This window comes from Garra rufa, chromosome 18 (genome assembly GCF_049309525.1).
Source record: "Garra rufa chromosome 18, GarRuf1.0, whole genome shotgun sequence".
NCBI classification, from domain to species: Eukaryota; Metazoa; Chordata; class Actinopteri; order Cypriniformes; family Cyprinidae; genus Garra; species Garra rufa.
In genome coordinates this window covers 25,869,059-25,888,628 of record NC_133378.1, presented here as the reverse complement: position 1 = coordinate 25,888,628, position 19,570 = coordinate 25,869,059, and the positions used below count along the sequence as shown (strand labels likewise).

At 35.2% G+C, this 19,570-nt stretch overlaps 2 protein-coding genes across 2 annotated transcripts in view; both read left to right on the top strand.

The window, feature by feature from the left end:
* adcy6b (adenylate cyclase 6b) overlaps positions 1–3,176 on the top strand; it is a 52,171-nt gene extending 48,995 nt beyond the window's left edge. Inside the window, exon 23 of the mRNA XM_073822912.1 lies at positions 1,582–3,176. Within this exon, the coding sequence (XP_073679013.1) occupies positions 1,582–1,710 (129 nt within the window). The 3' untranslated portion in view covers positions 1,711–3,176. The remainder of the gene's footprint in view (positions 1–1,581) is intronic.
* Positions 3,177–5,260: 2,084 nt separating this feature from the next.
* On the top strand, positions 5,261–17,822 carry galnt6 (UDP-N-acetyl-alpha-D-galactosamine:polypeptide N-acetylgalactosaminyltransferase 6 (GalNAc-T6)). The gene is made up of 11 exons (XM_073823673.1): positions 5,261–5,490; positions 6,637–7,138; positions 8,605–8,777; positions 10,340–10,489; positions 10,960–11,194; positions 14,250–14,367; positions 14,448–14,648; positions 14,782–14,913; positions 15,010–15,111; positions 15,227–15,385; positions 16,931–17,822. The coding sequence occupies exons 2-11, from the start codon at positions 6,663–6,665 to the stop codon at positions 17,042–17,044; spliced, it is 1,860 nt and encodes a 619-aa protein (XP_073679774.1). The 5' UTR covers positions 5,261–5,490; positions 6,637–6,662; the 3' UTR covers positions 17,045–17,822.
* The last annotated feature ends 1,748 nt before the right edge of the window (positions 17,823–19,570 follow it).

Below are 19,570 nucleotides of genomic sequence, written 5' to 3'. Positions count from 1 at the left end.
AATGTCACTTCCAGATAATGTGCTCACCCCCTTGTCATCCAAGATGTTAATGCCTTTCTTTCTTGAGTTGTAAAGAAATAGTTTTTTGAGGAAAACATTTCAGGATTTCTCTCCATATAGTGGACTTCTATAGTGCCCTGAGTTTGAACTTCCAAAATGCAGTTTAAATGCGGCTTCAAACGATCCCAAATGCGATTGTAAACTGATTGATTCCAGCTGACGAAGCAGCATCTTATCTAGCGAAACCATCGGTTATTTAAAAATTACAAAACGATGTATATACTTATTAACCTCAAACGGTCGTCTTGTCTTGCTCTGCCTGAACTGTTTTTTTCCGGTTCAAGACAGATAGGGTATGTTGAAAAACTGCCATTTTCTTTCTCTCATTTTCTTCCTCAACTTCAAAAATCATTTCAAAATCATCCTACAATGTTGCAAAAGTGTTTGCAAAGTGAACATGCAAAGAAAATCAAACACCCTTAACAAAACAGGTAAAACAGTAATGTAGGACGATTTTGAAGTTGAGGGAGAAAATGACATGGGAGTTTTTCGACATACCCTAACTGTCTTGAGCGTTTGAGGTTAAAAAGCATATAAATTGTCATAAAAAATTGTCAAAAACAATTGTTTCGCTAGATAAGACCCTTCTTCCTCGGCTGGGATCGTTTGAAGCCACATTTAAACTGCATTTTGGAAGTTCAAACTCGGGGCACCATAGAAGTCCACTATATGGAGAAAAATCCTGAAATGTTTTCCTCAAAAAGCATAATTTCTTTACGACTGAAGAAAGAAAGACATGAACATCTTGGATGACAAGGGAGTACATTATCTGTCAATTTTTGTTCTGGAAGTGAACTTCTATAATATGTTTAAAGGAAAACGAAAAAAGGCAGTGGTGTTTGATGTCATTTCGTTTTATTGTAATGTGTGTACGCGTTGCATGAACCACATTTTTGTGGCTATTAATGTTTAAATAAAACAGAAAAGAGGCAATGCTGTTTGATATAATATTTCGTTTCATTGTAGTGTATGTATGTTCCCTGAACTACATGTCTATGGCTATTAATATGTTTGAATGAAAGTGAAAAGAGGCAGTGGTGCTTGATATCATATTTTGTCTTATTGTAAATGCAGTGAGGAAAACTGCAATAGGCAAGGAGAGCTGGCTGATGTTATCAAGTACGCTGTTCCATTTGCAGAATTACCAGACTTGCATCATCCCGTTACCGGGAGTACACCAGACTATTTCCCTAATCTTCACGGTACTTTAGACTGTGATAGAAATACAGACAGAAACAGGTCTTGGGAAAAATAGTTCCTGGTAATTTCGGTGGAAAAACGCCTAATGACTTCTCAACATTTTTTCTCTTTTGTGTAAACACTGACTCTGTGGTTGTTTAAAAACATTGCTTTGTTTGTTTAAGCGTCCCGACCAGCCTGGCATAGCAACATTGGTTTAACCAATGGCCTGAGTTTAGGGCGTGGCTATCAGTTTATCCAACCAATGGAAGACAGCTGAAGATTTGGCTAATTAGAATTCAGTCTGTAATGAAAAGTTTATGATGTTCTTTATTCCTACAGGTGACCACTGACTTGTACCATGTACTAGAAAGTAAGGGCTACCAGCTGGAGTGCCGTGGACTGGTGAAAGTGAAGGGGAAAGGAGACATGACCACTTACTTCCTCAACAGTGGTCCTGTCTGCAGTTAACACTGACCAAATGCCTCTCAATGCACTGAAATGAAGGAAGGACAACAAAAGGCTCTGAATGGGATTTGAGCAGATCCAAATATAACCACTCACAAGTTCTCTAGCTCACGAGCATTAGTGAGCATGTGTGGTATTTATATATGCACCTATTGGGAATAATGAAGTACGCACTATCTGGAAGATTTCATGAAGAACTGTTGCCTTAGATGGAGACGGCTTTGAAGAAAGCTTGGTTTTCTTTTTTTATTTTGTGGGAAAGATTTCTTCCATACCAAAATTTGAATTCTTTATTTATTTTGACAGGTTTTAAACCATGTAAATAAAAAATGATTATATATGCAAGCATCAAGAAGCAAGAAGAAACTGACCAAAGAACAAAGTATTTGATATAGGAACACTACACACGCCTGGTAAACTGTTTGAAATGAAGTGTTATTCAGTTGTCTGGTTTTCCTTTTTTGGCCTCCTGTCACTCTCTACCACATCGTATTCTATTATAAACACTAAAGCAAAAACCCATCCGTCTTCATTGAAGACCTTAGAAACAGGAATCCTAATACAAGTGACTTGTATTTACAGTTTGTATGATTTATGAGTGATCAAAATGTTTTCCCTTTTAGTATTCGTGTACAAATGAGGTAAATGAAGGACAAGAATGGTACTGGACAAATTTTGCTTGGTCATTTGTTCACTTATGTGTGTAGAGTCCGTGTGTGTCTATCTTTAAAAGGGCATAATAGCTCACTGTGAGGTTTATAAAATGAATTCAAAATAGCTTTTTGCCAGATGAAGTGCTAATTAGATTAAATTTATGTGTTAATTTGTTAACTGATGTCATGTCCCTCTCATTTGAGTTTATAAAAGTGTTCCTTCCTGTTAAATCAATGAGAAAATGAACCCAAATAAGACCAAGACCTCATATAATTCCAGCACAGTATGGTCAGCAATGGTATAGTCTTCTTAAGAACCTTGTAAATATGTGTAAATGTGCTGACAGAGGCCCGTTGGGCTTAGCGGTTGCTGACAAAAGTGGCTGGACTGCAAAGTTGTTTGTTTGACAGTGTTCAGCATAAGTCCATTTCAGCATTTCCTCATGAGCGCTCTTAGTCATGCTTGCACATTTGTCAACATTTTTAAAAAATTATGCAATTACCAGTCAAACGCGTAGGTTGACACTGCTGCAGAGTATTTTTGTCATATTTTTGGGCTTACCATTCCCACTGTATAGATGCGTTTTTAACTTTGTAATTGTGCTGCAAGAAACATCATTCTCCGTCCTTAACATGAATTTACAGATATGAATGTACATGTATGTTTAACATTCTTTCTTTGTCATAGACATGAAAGCACATGGTTTTTTAGTTCAAATATGTTTGTGGTACATGGACCTTTCAGGACCTTTTTCATTAAAAAAGGTGGCAAATCAATAAATTGGGTGTTTTATTTAAGCATAATGTATCAACACCATATCCACCCAACAGTAGTTGCAATTTTTCATTTATTTCTTCTCATTTTACTGTACTTACAAGTGGACACACAGGCCACAGTCAGTATTTGGACAAAAAAAGCTTGAAATATTAGACACTTTCCACAAATGTGGTAAAAGAAAAATCAAACCACCTTAACAATGGTCAGTAAAATCACAACCTTCAGAAGTGAAGGTGATTGTCAGCCTAAGGAGTCCAAGCTAAATTTGATCTATTGTTGGTATCCTATTATTGAATATACACTACCAGTCAAAAGTTTTTGAACAGTAATATTTGCTCACCAAGCCTGCATTAATTTAATTCAAAGCACAGTAAAAGAGTAAAATTTTGAAATATTTTTACTATTTAAAGTAACTGTTTTCTATGTGAATATATTTCAAATGTAATTTATTCCTGTTATTTCAAAGCTGAATTTTTAGCATCATTACTTCAGTCACATGATCCTTCAGAAATCATTCTAATATTCGGATTTGCTGCTCAAAAAACATTTATGTTGAAATCAGATTTTTTCCAGGTTTCTTAGATGAATAGAAAGTTCAGAAAAACAGCATTTATCTGAAATAGAAATCTTTTGTAACATTATAAATGTCTTTATCATCACTTTTGATCAATTAAAAGCATCCTTGCTGAATAAAAGTATTAATTTCTATAATTTCTTTACCAAAAAAAAAAAAAAAATCATACTGACTCCAAGCTTTTGAATGGTATAGTGTACAATGTAACAAAAGCTTTTAATTTCAGATAAATGCTGATCTTTAGATTTTTCTATTCATCGAAGAATCCTAAATAAATACTCAACTGTTTTAAATATTGATAATAGTCATAAAAAATGTTTCTTGAGCAGCAAATCAGCAAGGATCGTGTGACACTGAAGAGAGTAATAATGCTGAAAATGTAGATTTGATCACAGGAATAAATTAAATTTTTAAAATCTATTCAAAGAGAAACAAGTTATTTTAAATAGTAAAAATATTTCACAATATTACCACTTTTGCTGTATTTTGGATCAAATGAATACAGGCTTGGTGAGCAGAAGAGAATTCTTAAAAAAAAAAAAAAAAACATTAAAAATCGTACTGTTCAAAAACTTTTGACTGGTACTGTTAGAAGTGAACTAATGGAATATACAGTACTAATCGGGTGTACACTATTTGGAGTGTGCCTTTTGTTAACTCCTTAAAAATGTTTCCTTTTATTTTCAACCTTTCTACTGTACATCAGGAGAATGTAATACCTCAAAACTAAGCTATCAGGTAGACAGACAGGCCATTGTTGGGTGTGAGTGGCTCTAGTGATTGTTGTGTTAATGGACTCTTCTCTTTGTTCATGCTCAGCTTGCTGTCTTTTCTTCAAGTAGCTGCAGTCTCATGTCAGTCGATAGTTTGTAATCACGATTCTCTCCTACAGAAGTACCGACCCCATTTCCTCTCGGCCTGCCTTTCTCAAATGTCTGAATAAATCTGTATTCGGTTACACGTACGCGACACAAGAGGCATTGAATTTAATTGCATCCCTGTTAATAATTTATATACGTTGAGGTATAGTTTGTTAACTTACCACATCCTTTTCTGAGCCTTAATTAAATAACCAACATCATCCGATTTTAGACAAGTGCTAAACATCACAGAAATATCCCTACAGTAAATGTTTAGTTAAAACTCGTTTCTATTCTCAAATCTATCATCCCACATTTAAGTGATGCGAATCGATGTTTTTAAACGAATCTTTAAAGTGAATCACTTTGGTTCACTGAATCTCCCCTTTGAAGCGTGTCTGCTTTTTTAGTCACTTGTGGGAAGATGCTTGTAATGCTTAAACTATTTTGGACACGCAGAACGACTCGTTCTTCTAAACGATTCAGCTGATAAATCCTTCCGTGACTCACAAAAAGACATGTCGCTACCTGCTATACAGCGAACCGCAGAAAGTATCTTAAATGAATCTTTTTGCTGAACATTCGAAAGATTCGAATCACTGAGATGAATCAAAATCCCCACCATCACTAGAAGGAAGATCCGGCTTTAGGACCCAGACGACTCTCAATCATTTGAACGAATGGCACCTGTTGCGTTCAAAGGGAAGCCGGGAGGCCAGTGCTGCTGATCGTGTGAAACAGTCGCGCTCTTAGTTCATCCAATATCTCTAAAACGCGAAGTTACAGTGTAGCAACATCCGTCCATCCGACTCTCACAGCTGAAACAAACAGTGCCGCGGTTGGAGGAAGAAACAAACACGTATATATCCATACTCTCTGCCCCTGGGAGAAGCACATGATTGACTGAAATTATTAAAGGTAAGCTTTGAAGATTTAATTTGTATACAATTAGCAAATGATTGTCTAATTTGTTTGGACATGTTTTGCCTCACTTCTTTGTCAACAAAATCTTACCGCGGCGTGTCTTCCTCTCCTCCTTGACATGAGCGGGTTTCATCTTTATTGTTAATAGTGTAAGTTGCCGCCTTCTAACACACAAAAGCTAGTTTGTCGTTCATTATCCTCGTTTATTCGAAAGTAAGGCTTGTAGAAAGTTGTGAAAGATTGAATTAGCTGTCATACTGTAAATATTTTAACCATTATTAACTCACTTCCTTATCTTTTCAGATAAGTTTCGCTTAGTTGTCATGTTGCGTGGCATTTTTTGTTAAAACTTTAAGGAAGTGCTTTGGGTTTGCGAAATTTGTTTAACTATTCAGTACGGAAAACCAATATGTGTTACTTCATAACTTGGTGGTTGTAATAATACAGTCCATTTAAGCTCATCACCATTCAACTGACTAATGCAGGAGAACCAGTTTCACACCTACGCAGAAGAATAGCAGAAGTTGGGCTGGCTGTCTCAGTTGGCCATTACCCGTCTTGGGATTTGTGATGTAGGTGTTTTTAAATAGACTGGTGTCATGGGCACTGAGGCTACTGATTCATTTAAAACCAGAAGTTCCATTGTCCTCACATTTCCCATTTTGAAAGTAATTACTTGAGGTTAAAATTCAAGAATAATACTGGTTTAAATGTGCCAGTCCGCAAGATGACCATTAAACTGGTTTCAAGCGGTTGGTGAGCTCCAGATCTTTTTATCCTGTTCAGTTAGTCAGATCACAGGCGACGTGTCAGTTGTCAAATGTATTTATGCAAAGCTTCCAGTTCCAACGTCACCCATTAAGTGTAGTGGGAGTTTGCGGTGAGCCACCTGCTGCCACGTGGATCCAGCAGGGCAAAGGAAGGATCAGGTGCAGAAGGGTGTTTGTTGTCAGGTGAGGTTTGTTTGCTCTGTTGCTGAGAGTCCACAGTGCAGGCTTTCCCTGCTAATTAAGACTGGGGCATGGCTTCCTTTGTTGTGGGGTTTGTGTAAATAAACAATACAATTCATCACAGATTCTTTTTTACATTCAAGTGGTGATTGTTTTTCCTTCATAAGTGATTTTTGCTCTGTTTTCACAGTTTGGTGACCGAGATTGGGCAACAGGATGCGTCTGAGGCGTCGTTTATCCCCCCTGAAGCTTACTGTTCTGGGTGGCACGCTTTTTATGTTGATTCTGGTGGTGCTTCAGAGGGACGTTGGCAGTGGTTCACTTCAGGATCCCTGGCTTCAAGATCTCTCTAATAAAAAGGAGAGGGTGTTTGAGATGGTTCGCGGGGCGGTTAATAACTTCGCCTTCCAGATAGGAGCTCCGCAGCCCCCGTCTGAGGGTTTGCAGCCAACCCCAGACCGAAACTGCCCTCCGGGTTTTTACACTCTGGTGGATCTCAAACCATGGATTGAGAGACCTCCTGAGGACCCTCAGGCCCCCGGAGCCAAAGGCGTACCCTTCCAGAAAGCCAGTATGACTGCGGAGGAGGAGAAGGAGAAGCAGGAGGGCATGACCAGGCACTGCTTTAACCAGTTTGCCAGTGACCGAATCTCCTTGCACCGCAGTCTTGGAGATGACACCCGTCCACCCGAGTAAGAAAGGGCACATTGTTTGGCAGCATGAGAAAATGTGGAATACAAACAATTCATTCAGTTCAGCAACCAATCCACTATAATGATTCCCTTCGGAGGTTAAACTTAGATGGCACTTATCACATGTGGTATGATGTTTGCCGGTATTTTAGATGCCTTTTAATTTACGTTGACTCATTTGATCTGTTTACACAGAAACATAAAGGTGCAGATTCATCTGTTGATTTAAGGGCTGGCGCTAAAGCCATATAAATGCTGCCCAAACACTCATTGTAGATTAGAGTCTTTACTGTTTTGCTGCTCTGGCTGTTTCTAATCACACCTTCACCTGTCACATCACTGAACAATAGGTTGACGTATTTTGTTTCCTTTTGAATCCTATTATATTTAAACACTGTGTTAAGTAACAGGCCTTGAGCAATTTGCATACGTCCTCATATTTATAATACAGATAATTACAATGTTTAAACGTGTATTTTGGGAATTGTGGTTTAGAATATAGACTGTTTGAGGCGTGTTTGGTTGTCAGGGTCATTACAGTTAACTAAAATTAAAACCATAAAATGCTTTTATTGCATTGGGCGGGAAAAAAACAAAGTTAAATAAAAAAAAAAAAAGAAAATTTCTCATTTACATTAACTTGATATACTAAAATAACAAAAACTGTAATGACGATAATTAAAAATTAGACAAACTAAAACTACAAGTTTTTTTTACAGCAAAAACAGTAACATTTTGAAATATTTTTACTGTTTAAAATAACTGTTTTCTATTTGAATACATTTTAAAATGTAATTTATTCTTGTGATCAAAGCTACATTTTCAGCATCATTACTCCAGTCCTCAGTGTCACATTATCCTTCAGAAATCGTTCAAGTATACTGATTTGCTGTTCAGGAAACATTTTTTATCATCAATATTTAAAACAGTTGAGTACTTTTCTTTTTTTTTTCAGTATTCTTATCTGAATCAGGATTTATTTATCTGAAACAAAACACTTTCATCATACCCTTTTTATTTTATAAGTATTATAGAAATTAATACTTTTATTTAGCAAGGATGCTTTAAATTGATCAAGACATTTATAATGTTACAAAAATCTATTTCTACTCGGCTATTTTGAACAAAATAATGTTTTTTTGAGCAGCAAATCGAGTAATAGAATAATTTCTGAAGGACCGTGTGACTGGAGTAATGATGCTAAAAATTCGGCTTTGAAATCACAGGAGTAAATTACATTTTAAAATACTTGAATAGAAAAGTTATTTTAAATCGTAAAAATATTTCTATTTTACACTTTTTGCTGCACTTCAGATTAAATAAATGCAAGCTTGGTTAGCATTTTAACATAATTCTTACTGTTCAAAAACTTTTGACTGGTAGTGTATAGTTATATATTTTTTGCTTAGTTTGTGTGTAATGTAGTACACACCCCCACATATAATTTTTCCATCTGCCCTTTATAGGTGTGTTGAGCGAAGGTTTCGCCGTTGTCCTCAACTCCCCACCACGAGTGTGATTATTGTGTTTCATAACGAGGCATGGTCAACACTTCTGCGCACCGTGTACAGCGTGCTGCACACCTCCCCAGCGGCCTTCCTCAAAGAAATCATACTGGTGGATGACGCCAGCATAGCAGGTGGGCCCAACCTTATCAGTTCACATTGTAAAATTTAACTACCCATAGAAACAGTGTTAATCTTTGTTCCGGTCTCAATAGCAAACAGCTTCATTTAGTGGAATGTCACCTGTAGGAGTGCTGCTTCAGGTGGATGAAAAAAGGTCACAGACATACATTAGAAAGGTCAAGGAACCAGTTAAGAATGCAAAAGAATGCCTGAGTAAACATAAATGAAGTATTACTGCATTGTTGATATTGAAAACTTGTATTAGCTAACTAGTCCATAGCAGAAGTAACTGGTGATGAAAATAGACATTTGTATTATTATGTAGAAACATTTTTTTTTTCTTTATTAGTTTAATTGATCTTTGATTAGTTTTGGGTACTTTGTTAGTGCTGTAAGTGATAAGATAAAGGAAGTGTGTCATTTCATTTGAAGTCTCACCACAGGAAATATCTTGTTTCATCTGTGCAACGTGCTCTAAAGCTATTTTTAGACGGTGAAAAATACCACGGTGAACAGTTGACTATTAAAGTTACAGCTGACTTGTAAAGTTTTGAACACTAAGTAATAAACATTAAATAATTTAGGATTGTAATTTTTTTTTTTTGTTTTTGAATTAAATTAATTATTTTTTACCAAGGCTGCATTTGATCAAAAATACAGTAAATCAATAATATTGTAAAATATTACCATTTTAAATCATTTATTTTTGAATTAAATTTTTTTAAAATGTTTTCAAATCTAATTAATTTCTGTGGTGGCAAAGCTGAATGTTCAGCAGCTGTTACTACAGTTATTTTTTAGAAATCTTTGTGATATGCTGATTTGGTTCTCAAGAAACTGTATTCATTGACAAACAAATATTATATCAGTAGTTCAAAAGAACAGCATTTATTTGAAACTTGTAGTTAAATAAATTACTTTCAATTTTGATAAATTTATGTAGGGCTGTTAAAAGATGAATCACAATTAATTGCATCCAAAATAAAAGATTGTTTACTTACTATATGTGGGTCAAAGTCAAAAAAGGGTTTAGGCATAAAAAAACAAGTGTAATACTACTTTAAATTGTTGTTGTTTTTCAAAAAAGAAAAATATTAAACATTTTTGTTTTAATTTAATTGCATTTTTGTTTTAGCAAAGCAAAAAATAAATATATATTTTCCCCTAATTTACAGAAGACACCCACTATATTGTCATTCGGTGTAACAGTTTTCTCAGGCATATTTACAACAAAAGTCAATTTATGACATATTAATTACTTTCACCCCACATACTTATTAGTTGTAATTCTACATTTTTCAAATTTGCCACTATCCTAGGTTTTGCCCATTTGTTAGTAAGAATTTTTTCGAATGCGGTTAATCGCAATTAATCATTTGACAGCCCTAAATTAAATGTACACTTTTCGAAAAGGTATTAATTTCTTTAAAAGAAAAGAAAAAATCTTAATGATCCCAAACTATTATTGTTATAGTAATAGTTTTGTTCATACAGTGCTTTTCAAAGGTACTTTACATTACAAAATAATATTTAAAAAAAACAAGGTTACATTAATGTCATCTTTCCACATCAGAACACCTCCACGAGAAGCTGGATGAGTATGTGAAGACACTGAAGATTGTGAAGGTTGTGCGTCAGCCGGAGAGGAAGGGTCTCATCACCGCAAGGCTTCTCGGAGCCAGCAAAGCCCAGGGAGAAATCCTCACCTTCCTAGATGCTCACTGTACGTCACTGTATGTCATTACTCACTCATCATGACATGCCCTGCCCATTTTCATTGTTTCACACAGCAGACCAGTTTCTGTTTGGCACGTCATTAACATCCGTCATTCTCATTATTTGGAAAGTAGTTTTTCAGGAACCTGCTCTTCAGGTGCACAGGCATGGGCTTAAAGCGGTTACTCCCATGATTATATACATTTTTTTTTTTTTCTGGCACTCATGTCATTTGCAAAGTTATGCACTGTGACAAAAGGGTTGCTATGTGATGCTTATCTTGTTCGCTTTGAGCCATTGTAGGTGGGATTTAAGTCTTGCAACTCCAGTTACGCCTATGTAATGTTCTGATATTTTATCTTGTATACGATGAAAGGGTTGAAATATGTGACGTGTCATCTTAGCACATGTGCTTGCTTAGCATGTTTACAAACCCTCTTTTTTTTTTTTTTTTTTGTCATGATTTTGTTGTTATAGGCGAGTGTTTCCATGGCTGGCTTGAGCCTCTCCTTGCTCGCATTGTTGAGGAGCCCACTGCTGTGGTGAGCCCTGAAATCACAACCATTGATTTAAACTCTTTCCAGTTCCACAAGCCTGTGGCGTCTGCCCGTGCCCATAACAGAGGTAACTTTGACTGGAGTCTCACATTTGGCTGGGAATCCATTCCAGATTACGAGAATGCTAAACGCAAAGATGAGACGTACCCAGTAAAGTAAGTCATGCATGTTTTTTCAACTTAAATCTACCTTGCATATTCATGTTTACCCAAAAATGAAAATACGGTCATTTACTCACCCTCACCCAAATCAAATCCTGACAGGGAAATCAGAAAGGGTCTTATATCAGCCTGAAGGCTTTTTTGTGATTATGACCTGGCTATTATCCTGTTTGTTTCCTTGTTACTTGCCAAATAATGAATACATGGAAATATTGACCAATCACAATTCCAAAGAACTACATAATGAAAAGTTATGAGACGTGTGATTTTTGATTTTTTTTTTTTTTTTTTTTTTTTTTTTAACATTTATTCTGTCTGATGTAAGTATTCTGTGTATAAGCCTTAGACGCTTCTGGGGTGGGCGATATGACCGATCTTCGTATCACGATATGATATAATATATATAATTTTATGTCACCGTAACAACATATATTGCAATCTAGTTATTTTAGCTTTCTGTGATTATCAAAGTTTTTGATACCATAAATGATTCTTGTCAATATTAAGAATGTAGCAATATCAAAATATCCTAATATGATAAAGTCTTGATATGAAGTCCACAGTATGACATTTATTACGATTATAAACAACAACAACAACAACAAACAACCTTAAAATTTGAATTTTGTACATTTTAAGTTAGATTGTTCTATCTAATGCACTTTGACAGTTCAAAATTCGTAAGCTCAATGTTCGTAACCAATAAAACATAAGTCAGGTACGTATCACAGTAATAGCCATATATTGTAAATTAATTGCACTGTAAAATAAATGAAAATGAATATTTCATGGGTATATTTTAGCTTTACACTACAGTAAGGAAATTGCAATGCTACTTTACTCATTTCTACACTTCTACACTAATGAGATACTGTAATCAACTGGCCATTAAAATGTTGGGAATTACGCGAATGTGAAAATAAAGCATAACTGGTGGCTGTTGCATTCCCGAACGTGCTAAACTCACCGCATGTGCAATAAATGAGTTCACTACATTCACAGTAAACTGAGCTGTTCTGAGGTGCTGAAAACACCGGATTACGAGCTGATCGCCTGAACGTGCATGCTTTGCTTTAAAACGTGTAGACTTGAAGAGATTAAGCCATGTTGTGCTTTTGGTTTTAGTTCGTTTGACAAATACTGTGCCAAAGCATAATGGCCCAAAACACAACTTTAAAGACCTTTTTATGTTAGAATAAGAAGTTTAAAAAAAATATTTTTAAAAATCTACACTTTTTGCCTGGTAGACCTATCGTTTTAATACCATCGTGTGACAACGATGATATCGAGACAGTTTTGCTATCCCGAAACCATGATATTGGTAATACCATTACAAAAGTGATTTAGTCAAGAGCAGTGAGAGATTTTTCTCTTTTGTTGTTTAATTAACATGAATGACAGATAGCAGGAATATTAGACTGCTGTCACTTTAAGAGCTGCCCAGATCCAAAATACTTTCACGCATGTTCATTGACAGCGCTCAGAAACAGTCTCTCAGACAGCATGTGCATATAGTGAAATTATTTGTATTTTGCAGCTGATTGTGTTTCAACTTGTTTTTAAACCACAATGCTTAACACGTGTGCACAATACATTTTTTTTGACCACGTAGGACAGCAATGTCACATAGGCATGTAAATGGAGATGGTTAAATTTCTACTGGTATGTTCCCCACCCCTAGATGCATCTATCACATGTAATTTTGACAGTGAGCTGCATCTAAACATGATGTAAAGCTGCTGGGCAGTGACTGGTTTCTTACATTACTAATTGTTACACAGTGTGGTATGGTAATGAATTGCTTGGAATTAAGTGTTTACTGAAGGCCAGGTTCTTCCTGTCAGTCTGATTATGAATGAAGTGACTTGGCTGGTTGTATCAAGTTTCATTAATTTCCAGATGAACCACTTTCTTTGTTTTCTATGGTCATGTTTTATGAGATTAATTAGTTGATGACATATGTAGCCTAATCTCAGTAAACAACCTTTACTATCATGTAGTATAATCAGAGCTGGTAGATTACTTGCAAATTGTAATCTGTTACTGATGCCAAATTATATTACACATTTTAGGTAATATAATCAGACTACTTTTAGATTACTCGTTTATCACATTGATTTAAATGGGATAATCTTGTACCATATTGATATGAAAATACAAATGAGTAAGAAAATTATTAAATTCGTTGTTATTTAGCAACATGAAGTGCGTTAAATATTACATTATGTCAAGGTTACCCAAACTGGGGTTCGTGAAAAAACTGCAGTGGGTTATGAGTTTAATGAAAAGCCAATAATTTAAAACAAAAAAATCATAAAAATCTAAAATCATAATGTTAAATTTAAATAATAAATTTAAAAACCAAACTAAAATGCTTACTAAAATAAAATATTAAAAATAAAATTAGTTTGGTTATTGTCCCATGACATGCAGATAATGTCAGATAAACATATAGATGCAAATGTGATACTTGATATTTTATTAAAATATTTATTGGGAAATCTCATGGGTAAATTGCAAATTAGGTGAAAGGATGTTTGTGAATTTGTGTATTTTAATGTTTGAAAGACAAAAACCTTTCAAAGACATGATAATAATATACATTGTTAAATAACCTACAGAGTGATAATGCCAATAAAAAAAAAAGAATGTGTTCTTTAGTTAATGCAATTGAAATGATTTTTGTAAATCAGTGGTAAATGCTATGCAGCCACCTGACTAATGACTTGTCTGTGTAAATATCCACAAATGCTCTTACAACCTTACATGCTGTATAATTTAGTAATCAGTCATGCTTGCCTGTTTATGGTTATCGCTTTTAATGTATGATAATGTATAGAACTATGAACACCTTAGTATATCCACTTATATTAAGATTTCCAATAGTTATAATGTGTTGTTATTAGTTATAAAGTCTCATATCTTGACCTTTCGATCCTCACAGTATCATGCTACATCAGACGTATTAAGTGTCCAAAATGCATTTTCTGTAGCATTTTTTTTTTAAATGCTAGAATGCTGATTGTATTTGTTTTGTTCTTTCTTTTAGAACTCCAACATTTGCTGGTGGTTTGTTCTCTATATCCAAGGCCTATTTTGAGAAAATTGGGACCTACGATGACAAAATGGAGATATGGGGTGGTGAAAATGTTGAGATGTCATTCAGGGTCAGTTCTAGCTCTTTAGAATTCACCTGCAGCCACCATAATGACATCTTTTAAAACATGTATGTGTTTTGTGCTGTCAGGTGTGGCAGTGTGGCGGACAGTTGGAGATAATTCCCTGCTCCGTCGTGGGTCATGTGTTCCGCACCAAGAGTCCTCACACCTTTCCCAAAGGTACAGAGGTCATTACACGTAACCAGGTGCGCTTGGCTGAGGTGTGGATGGACGACTACAAACTGATTTACTATCGACGCAGTCAAAGTGCAGCTAAAATGGCCCAAGATGTAAGAACTACTTCCGCTTTCAGAGGATTCAAATATTAAGCGTGTGTTTGTGGTTACACAGTATACCTTCTGTAGGTGTAAGCAAGAGCATATGACTAATTGCATGAGTTTTGTTTCCTGTATGATTGTGTAGAAAAACTTTGGTGATATATCTGACCGCTTGAAACTCAGAGAAACCTTACAGTGCAAGAACTTTTCTTGGTACCTAACCAATGTCTACCCAGAAGCCTTTGTCCCTGATCTTACACCTGTGAAGTTTGGAGCTGTAAGTTCTTTTTTAAATTCAACGTTTATGACGATTAGCCATTTTAAATCAGTCTGGGACTAAACCTTTACTTTTTATTTATTTTTTGGTGTGTAGCTGAAGAATAAGGGATCACAGCAATGTCTGGATGTTGGAGAAAGTAACAATGGGGGAAAGCCTGTGATTATGTATTTTTGTCACAACATGGGCGGCAATCAGGTAGAGTACCATCACTTTATCCATTACATTGATATTGTTGTAAGAGACAATTTGACTGTTTGTTTTTGCTTGATCCAAAGAGAACAGATGTTCATCATGATGTGTTTGTTTTCAGTACTTTGAATATACATCACATAATGAGCTGAGGCATAACATAGGGAAACAGCTCTGCCTGCACGCGACTCCTTACCCAGAGCCAGTGAAGATTGAGCTCTGTACGTTGAGGGGCAAAGGGAGTAATTTGACTCCTGAACAAGAATGGGTGTTCACAGAAGTAAGTGTTTCCTCAGAACAGTTTTTACACTTATTTGATGTCAGATTCTACTTCCTTCCTCTTTTACTGTCTGTTGCAGTCATTTTTAGCAGGTCAACAACTCAGACACTAACAATATCATGTCACCAAAAATGGTTGTATTATTTAAAAATGGTGTGAGTTACTTGTAAATCAATTTAAACAACCATTTAAAAGTGGATGGAGAGTATGGTTTTATTTATTAAAATCATTTTATTCAGTAAGAATGCATAAAATTAAGTTACATTTAAAGGCATTTATAATGTAGCCAAATATGGTTTCCACAAAACGTTTAAGCTGCACAGCTGTTTTTAGAATTGAAAGAAGTTTCTTGAACACCAAAGCAGCTTATTAGAATGATTTCTGAAGGGTCAAGTGACACTGAAGACTGGAGTAATGATGCTAAAAAAAAATTTAATTTGTTAGACTATTTCATAGTATTACTGTTCTATTGTATTTTTGATCAAATGCATATAACCTTGGTATTATAAAAAATATATACATTTATTTTTTTTATTTTATTTTTTTTAAATCTACGGCTGGGCTAGTGCAGGCTGCAATATTAAAAATTATAATTTATTTTTTTGTCTTTTAGAAATGCACATTTGACAGTGACTTGAGTTGACAATTGTAATAGCTTAAGTTAGGATGCAAATGTAAATTTATTTTCATCATCAAGAAAATTGTAACAGCTTTATTTTTATATGGTGAAATTTAATTATTCTGACAGTTTGAGTTTTAATAAAATTAGCCATTTGTGACCCTGGACCACAAAACCAGTCATAAGGTTAAATTTTACAAAACTGAGATGTATGCATCATATGAAAGTTCAATAAATAAGCTTTCTATTGATATATGGTTTGTTAGGATAGGACAATATTTGGCCGAGATACAACTATTTGAATATCTGGAATCTGAGGGTGCAAAAAAAATCAAAATACTGAAAAAAATCACCTTTAAAGTTCTCCAAATTAAGTTCTTAACAATGCATATTACTAATCAAAAATTACATTTTGATATATTTATTGTAGGAATTTTGCAAAAAATCTTCATGGAACATGATCTTTACTCAATTTCCTAATGATTTTTGGCATAAAAGAAAAATCAATAATTTTGACCCATACAATGTATTTTTGGCTATTGCTTCAAATATATCCCAGCGACTTAAGACTGGTTTTGTGGTCCAGGGTCACATTTGTCTTCCATAGTAGCATACATTTAGATCATGATAACCACAGTTAAAATACCAAACCTCAATACCAAAGTAAAAATATATCTACAGTCAAACCAAATTTTATTCAGACACCTTCAACATTTTCTCATATCACAGTTTAGTGCAGTTTCGTTCCGCTTTTGGTGCATGAACATTATAACGAACATTTATCAAACTCTTGTTATCATTTTATTGAGGAAATTTGTCATTTATAATGATCGGTTTAATTTAACTTGCTAAGCTAACTTGATAGTTTCACCCTATTCACATGAGAAACTAGATTACATTTCTTCTTCATGTTATGCTAATTTTAGGAGCAACTGCTGAAGAATCCATCCTCTGGAAAGTGTCTCCATAAAAAAGGAGACAAGATATTAATGAGCCCCTGCAATCCAGAGGACCATCACCAGCAGTGGGCTTTCAGTTGACCTCACACTCCAATTCAAGGAGCAAGGATGTTCACTCCCATAAGACCCATGAGGGAGGGCTCAACAGCCACAGCTCAGGCAGACAAACTCATTGTAGGCCTGAGTGGATGCACTGGGAGTGTATTGGATAGTTCATATCCATAAGCTCCCAAAGACATTATGATCAGACTGAGGTCAGGATGCTCAGGGAAGACTGAGTGGAGATCATGCACATCAACCCACTGGAGCATCACAGAGTGAACAATCCGGCAGCAAGGTTGTTTACTCGATGCCTTTTATTGCCTTATTGATGATGTTTACTGCTGCTTTTAAATGGTGTAGGTTTTATTTATTTTTAAAGAAATGGAAAATGAAATATTTTTGGAACATTGTTAGTGTTAAGGCCAATGAATGGCCGGCATTGCCAACGATACATGTGATGTTTGTATGATCCCAATTATTTGCACATGCTGCAGGGGATAAGGGTTTTCTTCAGCTCTAGTAGACTGTCACAAGGCAGCATTAGTTTCAGGTCCTTCTCTTGTGTTTTTGAAGCCATCAGTATGTAAAAAGCAGCATGTGACTTGCATTGCTTTGATTGTTTCACTTGTCTGAGATCTTTTGGGGGAAATCATGCTCGAATAATGTAAACATGTAATTAACTGTTTCGTCCTCTTCACCTCTACATTGTTATTCTTTATGACAATTTTGACTACACAGCTGTATTCTTTAATAATTGGAGATTTCAAATATTTGATTATTTGAAAATACTTTATGTATAAAAAAATACACACTCCCAGATCTTTTGCTAGTGTGGTTTTTTGTTTTAGTTGTTAAAGGCATAGTTCACCCAAAAATGAACATTCTGTCATTAATTACTCACCTTCATGTCGTTCCAAACCTGTAAGACCTTTGTTCATCTTCGGAACACAAATGAAGATATTTTTTATGCAATTCCAGAGATTTTTGACCCTGCATAGACAGTAAAGCAACTGACATGTTCAAAGCCCAGAAATGTAGTTAAGACATAAACAAAAATAGTCCATGTGACATTGTGGTTCTTTAATGAATGTGCTTGAAGCCTGGTGTGGAAGAGAAGAAATAGTTTAAAAAAGTCATTTTCTTTACACACAAAAAGTATTGTTGTAGCTTCATAAAATTAAGGATGAACCACATATGTCCTTGCTACATTTCTGGGCCATTAACATGGTAGTTTCGTTGCGGTCTGTGCAGGGTCAGAAAGTAGTGATGTCCAATTCTTGAATGAAACGTGTTCTTTTAAGGAAGTAAACGGTCAAGTCGGTTCGTTGAATCGAACATTATTTCCAGTTTGATGACTATGACTAGTTTTCTTAAACAGGTCTACATTTAATAAAACCTGGATAACCTGAATTTAACTGTGGTAAATTAAGATAAATTAGTGAGTTTATGACCCGGTTTCACAGACAGAGTTTAGGCTAAACCAGGATTAGGCCATAGTTCAATTAGGACGTTTAAGTAATTTCTATAAACGTTCATAGAAAAAAAAAAAAACACTACTGGTGCACATCTTGAGACAAAATAAAGTCACTGATATATTTTAAGATTATTCTTTCAGTTGAAACAGCTCAGATTTACACAGGATTAGCCTTTAACCTTGTCTGTGAAACCGGGGGTATATGTATAGAACATAACCGCGTTTTTGTGTAGGCTGCTAAATATTGGTCAGTCGTGACTGGTATCCCACATGAAGCATCAGTGAATAAAACTGTAACATGTTAACTCAATTGAACCAAAGACAGTTAGCATCAATATGCGTTCACACGAATAACTTTTGAACGTTTCAATAATATAAAATGACTTCGAGTTGTTAGAAAATGAATGTATACTGGCATCATTGCGAGATGAACAGTTGAATCGGTTCTTTGAACCGGAGGCGAACTGTTCGAAAGAACCGGTTCTCTCAAATGATTCGAACTTCGCTATCCGAAAGCTATCGGATTTCATCAAATATCTATCCATAATATCTTAATGTGTGTTCTTACGATTCTTGAACAACATGAGGGTGAGTAATTATTGATAGAGTTTTCATCTTTAGGTGAACTATCCCTTTTTAACTCCTTAAAAAAACTCTATGGTCAACAGTTTCCACCAAAATAGCAGTTCGTGATTATAAGGTCCACTGTTGTACAGGTTTTAGTGCCACCACTAATAAAACACCTGCTTGTAATTTTCAGGTAATCCTGAAGACCTGACGAGCTTGTTCAGGTGTGTTTTATTGGAGCTCAACTCCAGGAGCAGAATTAAAGAACTACGTTAGTGCTTATCATCACAATGAAATTGTAATCGACTTAATATTGACTACTTTTGCGATCTGCAAAAGCAATAAAGCAATAAAAAGCTTCCGAAACATTAGGCTACACTGTCTTATGGAGGACGACCTTTATTCTATGTTTACGGTTTTACAATAGTATTTGTAGGTATATGTATATGTAGTGGGATGTGGGAATTATGGAAATTGGGAGATTTATTTTGAGTCAGTTTTGCGTATTTGTTACAGGGGACTTT

What these genes read in the sequence shown, in the direction of transcription:
- galnt6 (XM_073823673.1), top strand. Translation starts at nt 6,663, where the DNA reads ATGCGTCTGAGGCGTCGTTTATCCCCCCTGAAGCTTACTGTTCTGGGT. An exon ending in CACCTTCCTAGATGCTCACT is followed by an intron (nt 10,490 to 10,959) that starts GTACGTCACTGT and finishes TTGTTGTTATAG; the next exon opens with GCGAGTGTTTCCATGGCTGG. An exon ending in GATGAGACGTACCCAGTAAA is followed by an intron (nt 11,195 to 14,249) that starts GTAAGTCATGCA and finishes TCTTTCTTTTAG; the next exon opens with AACTCCAACATTTGCTGGTG.